This window comes from Leptonychotes weddellii, chromosome 14 (genome assembly GCF_054177405.1).
Source record: "Leptonychotes weddellii isolate Sample4059 chromosome 14, ASM5417740v2, whole genome shotgun sequence".
Taxonomy (NCBI): domain Eukaryota; kingdom Metazoa; phylum Chordata; class Mammalia; order Carnivora; family Phocidae; genus Leptonychotes; species Leptonychotes weddellii.
In genome coordinates, this window is record NC_138382.1 from 62,957,838 (window position 1) to 62,963,837 (window position 6,000).

Here is a 6,000-nt window from a genome sequence, read left to right on the forward strand (position 1 = left end):
CCCAAGTTTTGGTCTGAGCCTTGACTGTCCTGCTGCGTGGCTTCTTTGTGACCCTCCATTTTCTCATCTACGAATCGGGGGATGAATTGTTCTAAATCCGTGGTTTCTACACCCTTTCGAGATGTATGATGTTAATGGTTTTTATTTCAAATAGAACTTTCAGCCAATATCTAAAACAGCATAGTTGGGGCTCCTGGGTGGCTCAGTCGTTAAGCGTCTGCTTTCAGCTCAGGTCATGATCTCAGGGTCCTGGGATCGAGCCCCGCATCGGGCTCCCTGCTGGGCGGGAAGCCTGCTTCTCCCTCTCCCACTCCCCCTGCTTGTGTTCCCTCTCTCACTGTGTCTCTCTCTGTCAAATAAATAAATAAAATCTTAAAAAAAAAAAAAACCCAAAACAACAGCATAGTTGGCCAAGCTGGCCGGGCTTGGAGAACCAGGAACCATCAGTACAAGCTAAGTTATGGTGCCCAAGGTGTGTATGCAGGGTTTAGCTAATGTTTGATGTCTGCTTTCCAAGTGCCTGTCTCTGGGCTGAGCGCTTGAGGTAGCTCAGGGCAGCTCAGCAGCAAGCCAGGGCGGGCGGCGGCCGTGGGGTGCCACCGCTCCCCCACCCAGGGTACCCCATGGTGGATTGTGGGTCTGCAGGGGCGGCAAGTCCTCCATATGGGAGGATTCAGGCTCCAGGGAGAGGAGCCCACCTGCCTGTAGGGGAGGCGGGGACCCAGAGACCCATCCCATCCCATCAGCCCTCCTGGGGAGGCTCCAGGAGGTGCCTTAGGCTGACTGGGTCAGACCCAGGTTTTGAGAATCTTTGTGTGGGCCAGCTGGTCAGCAAGTCTTGCTGGGTCCCTACCATGTGCCAGACACTGTATCAGGCACTGGGATTCAACAGGAAACACAGTAACCTCACCAGTGACCCTCCAGCCAGGCCCTTTCCCCCTCTGACTCTGACTCTGAGCCACACCCACCTGGCAGAGGGGGGAGGCCTGAGTGGAGGCACGTGCATGGGTGGCCATCCCCATCGCAAACAATGGCCACCATTTTGTACCGGTCTCAGCCTATAAATTACCAACATGGTGGCTGGACCAGCCCTTGTGGGTCTTACCATGATTGCAAGATGTCCTTCACGATCAAGAAACTTTGAAAAAATAAAGGTTTGTTTACTTACAGGACCTGGAAATTACACAGCACACTGGGGCCACCCAGCCAGCTTGCTGGGGGAGAGAATGAGTGTGCACGAGCCTGGGATTCTGCTTTTGTTGCGGTCCAGGGTGGGGGGCTTAGGGCTTCCTGGGCTCACTCTTAATTGGTGAATTTAAAACATGACAGCGGGGATTTAAAGTACAGGAAGAGGAAAAAAAAAAAAAAAAAGGTGGTCCAAATGGCCAGCTTTGGCAATCTTGAAGTCTAAAACAAAGGAGGCTCAGCGCGGAGGCCACTGGCGGGGCTTTTCATTTATTCGAGATCGCAAGCTTTTTGAAGTGGATGCCTAGGCAATCAAAGCGTCAATCAGGCGCTTGCATTACACAAAGAAAAACCAACCGTCTGGGCTTTCAGGGCACTCACTGAAGCCATAAATCCCATCCTTGTTTGAGGTCACTGCCGTTTCTGGCGTCTTGGAACTTTTCTGAGGGTTGGGGAGGTCACTTCTCATTTCTCCTGCACTTGAAGAGCCTCTTGATCTTGCGCTAGTTCCTCTTTCTCTCCAGGCTTTGGGTTCCCAACTCAGCTCCAGAGAAAACCCCCACTCCCGGCGCCCATGCAGTGGGGGGGGTGGATCAGGTGACTTAGGACCCTCGTAGATCCGTCTCTGCACTCAGGCTGGCCTTGGTGCTTTCCCTTCCTTGTTACTCCTTGGCTGTGGACCGGTTCACACAGACCTCAATTTCCCTGTGTCTCCAGTGGGCACACGTCTGGGAGCAAAGCTGGGAAATGCTTGCCAGGAAAGAGCTTCTCCCTGTGTCCTCCAGAGTGAGGGGAGGGTTTCTGAGAGCCTTGGGCAGCCGGCCTGACCCTGCCTCACTGCTGCGTCTCTGCCACAGGTCGAGTTTGCTGTCAGCCGGGTCCAGATGAATTTTCTGCACTTGCTAAGCTCTGAGGTGACACAGCATATCACCATTCACTGCCTTAACATGACCGTGTGGCAGGAGGGCACTGGCCAGACCCCGGCCAAGCGGGCTGTGCGCTTCCGGGCCTGGAATGGGCAGATCTTTGAAGCAGGGGGTCAGTTCCGGCCAGAAGTATCAATGGATGGCTGCAAGGTAAGCCTTGGGGCCCCTCACAGGCCTCTCATGCATGGACAAGTTGAAAAGATGTGTTTTTATTATAAAATAGTATATAAGAGTTCGTGTAATACATACTAGTATGTTACATTAGTATATTAGTATCATATGTGGTATTAGTATAATGTTAGTAAAACATATCATTATTATCTTTGTGTAATAATTTTATTATAACGGTTTCATAAAACCCTTTTTATTCACTATCCTCTCTGGGAAACTTCTGAGAGAAAATCCAGCCATAAAAATTCCACAGGCTGATAGATGCTCTACTTACTTGTGAGGCTGCTTGTTAAAGAATGTATTTCTATTCTCTCTGCCCCCATCCTGGCCAGGCTAATTTCGTCTGTTAACATTTTTGGTTATTTTTAAATACCTAAGATTGGGTGGGTTGTTGGTGGAGAGGGAGTCAGAAAATTGTCCAAAAAACTAGCTTCGCAAGATTAAACAAAACTAGTAATACACAATGCTAGTGAGGATATGGGGAAACCAACACTCTAGCACAAAGCTATTTGGGAAAAAATTGGTAGAGGCTTTCAGGACAGCAGCTGTATAAATATAGGGATACCTCAGAGATATTGTGGGTTTGGTTCCGGACCACTGCAATAACGTGAATATTGTAATAAAGTAAGCCTAATTAATTTTTTTGGTTTCCCAGTGCATGTAGGAGTTATATTTACATTATACTGTAGTCTATTAAGGGTGTAATAGCATCATGCCTAAAAAAAAAGGTCCATATCTTAATTAAAAAATATGCCACGTAATCACAGATCACAGGCCGCCAAAACAAATGTAAAAATGCTGGAAAAGTTTGAAATGTTGTGAGAATTATCAAGATGTGACGCAGAGACGCAAAGTGAGCAAATGCTGTTGGAACAATGACACTGACAGACTTGCTCGATGCAGGGTTGCCACTGACTGTCAGTTTATCAGAAACACAACATCTGGGAAGGTCAGGAAATGTGGTGCAATAAAACGAGGTATGCCCGTATATCCAGCGTATACGCTCAGCCTCAGAAATGTATGTATCCTTCCATCCAGCTGCTTCTAGAATTTGTTCTAGGGAAACAAGAAGTGGAGAAGAGCGTGCACAGAAGTTTAGCTACGGTGACATTGGTTACAGCATTCCTTACCAGAATAGACATGGTAGCAGCAATCGAAGTGGACCAATACAGGTCTTTGCTTCAGTGAAATGCCATGTATCCCTTACAAACGGTGAGAAAGATGATGGGGACATGCACACGTAGATGATGAGGTTTGTGATGGTTTCATGTGTACCCCTTTCCTTCTCTCAGGTCCAGGATGGGCGCTGGCATCAGACGCTTTTCACCTTCCGGACCCAGGACCCCCAGCAGCTGCCCATCATCAGCGTGGACAACCTCCCTCCTGCCTCATCAGGGAAGCAGTACCGCCTCGAAGTTGGACCTGCGTGCTTCCTCTGACCTCTGACCTCCTGGCTCCTCTAGGCCTCGAGGGGGAGGGAGAAGGAGGGGACCTAGGGGCACATGGGCCCAGGAGAGGCAGCTCACCTGCCCAAGGATCCTTGGGTAGGCCCCAGCTGTTGTCTGCCCGGTAGAAGTGGCCGGGGGGGGGGAGGGGTGGCAGGGAACTGGGTATCCTTGGGACCAACTGATCCCAGCCCCAAAGACCAACCAAAGAGCCAGCCAGAGCGAGCTGGGCCTGCAAGCTGCCTGAGCCCCGCGGCCTGTCTCCCAGCCCCGCGGCCAACCCCTGTCCTCCCCAGCTTCCTGCCCAAAGAGCCCCATGTTCCAGCCAGCTTGAGGGGAGGGGGCATCTCTCCAGCTGGTCCCTGCCAGGGAGCTTTGATGTGCAATATTAGAGAGGAGACATGAAAAAGGAGAAAAGGAAAGAAAGAAGTATATATATTTTATTTAAACAAACACAAAGAAGGTGCATTACTATTTCTTCACCCGGGAAAGAGGTGGGAGAAGAACCAGCCAGAGGGTGGGAAGCGGTGGAGGCCGGGAGGGGGTGGCGCGACCCTCGGGGCTGGGGCCCCCGTGCTAGCTACCTCCCACTGTGAAATCGCTGGTGCTCGCAACTGTCTCGTAGTGTATGTGATTTTTTTAAGGAAAAAAAAAAAAGCCTATTTAAGATTCTGAAGGTGCTACCATTTTTGCCACAGACTTTGAAGAACCATTTTGATGTGGGGTATCATCCACATTTTGCTCTCTCCTCCAAATGAGAAAGTTGGGGGAATCTAAAAATGTTCCTAGTATCACCCTTTTGCTCATCAGGTAATCGACTAAGTGGGGGGAGGGGAAGGAAAAAGGAAAAAAAAATGCAAAGCCGAAAAAAAAAAAAAGAAGAAAAAAAAAAACCTGCCAGAAACAGAAGCAGGAAGATTTACCTTTTAATTTATGGACTTTGAAATATTTGTCCTCTTAAGGCAGGAGGAGGCCTGAGCGTGAAGGATTTTGGCCTTGGCCTCTCATGGCCCTGGAGGGAAATTAGGCTTATCTTGGAAGGTGGGATCTAGACTGGAGAGTCATGGGAGAAGACTTGACCTTGAAGAAACCAGTTGTAAGAGCCGTGTTGGGTCAGTGCTGGCCTTGGAGGTGGAATATCAATTTGGAGCCATCTTACAAGGCCCCATACCATTCCCTAAGATCCTCCCTTCCAGGAACTTGTCCCTTCCAAGATGTGGCCATCACTCTTGCTTTTCCATCGTCATTAAATTTTCTAGAAACCTGGCGTCATTAGCTCCAAGTATAAATGTGGGCTGAGGAGAAAGAATAAATATGGGGATCTCGGGGTTCAGTGTGATGGGGAGATTCAGTGTCATCTGAGTTGTCCTCTATCAGAGAACAAGTCAGCGCCCAGGTTGGATTTTGAGGTTATTTTAAGTATGGAATTATTTTTCTAGAAGGGGAAATTTTATGTGAACGTCTATCTGTGTCTTGTTTTTTTTTTTTTTTTTTACCTAAAGTTGTGTATCTTTGGGAATTGGATTTGATTTTTATTATTTAATACCTCAGTCCGGCCCACCTTCCCCACCAGACACTTCTGTATGCCTCGCCATCCCGCCCCAGCAAAGACGCTCCCCGCGGAAGTGTGTTGTAGCAGCTCGGGCCTCATCTCAGCCCTCGCTCCCCCCCCCCACCCCACCCCCCGGCCAGTCTCCACCTGGCCTCTGTCTCGTTCTTGGAATTTTCTGCTGTCCTCGTTTATGTCTGTCCACATGTCAGTGTGTTAAAACCCCAGTGGGTTCTGTTTCTCCTTTTCCCTTCTGGATTTTAAATAAATATTTAAAACTGAGGCAATGGAATGATGCATCTGTGGCCGTGTGTTTTTAAAAAGCCCGGAGGGAGGTTTCTGGCCGGGCTGGGGAGAAAAGATGCTCAGAGGATGCTGCTTCCCCTGAAGGAGGTGGGTAGGGGGAGATACGGCACCAGAGCAGGGGGAGGGGAGTGAGTGCTAAAGGTGAGGGGGTCCAGGTCCCATGGCGTATCCGTTTCTTAGGGTTGCTGGTAATAGTACCACAAACCTGGAGGCTTAAAACAGCAGAAATGCATTCTCTCCCAGTTCTGGAAGCTGGAAGTCTGAACTCCAAGTGGTGGCAGCGCCATGATCCCTCTGGTGCTTCTAGGAGACAGTCCTTACCTCGGTCAGCTTCTGGTGGCCCCAGGCGTTCCTCAGCTCCTAGCTGGAGCAACGCAGTCGCTCTTCCTCTGGAGTCACATGACCTTCTTTCTCCCGT

At 49.6% G+C, this 6,000-nt stretch overlaps 1 protein-coding gene across 11 annotated transcripts in view; it reads left to right on the forward strand.

The window, feature by feature from the left end:
- The window catches only part of COL27A1 (collagen type XXVII alpha 1 chain), a 135,753-nt gene extending 130,185 nt beyond the window's left edge, over nucleotides 1-5,568 (forward strand). For all 11 annotated transcript variants that reach the window (XM_081803443.1, XM_081803446.1, XM_081803447.1 and 8 more), the window contains 2 exons: nucleotides 2,043-2,261; nucleotides 3,575-5,568. In XM_081803443.1, coding sequence (XP_081659569.1) covers nucleotides 2,043-2,261; nucleotides 3,575-3,721 — 366 coding nt within the window. In that variant the 3' untranslated portion in view covers nucleotides 3,722-5,568. The remainder of the gene's footprint in view (nucleotides 1-2,042; nucleotides 2,262-3,574) is intronic.
- Nucleotides 5,569-6,000: the final 432 nt, after the last annotated feature.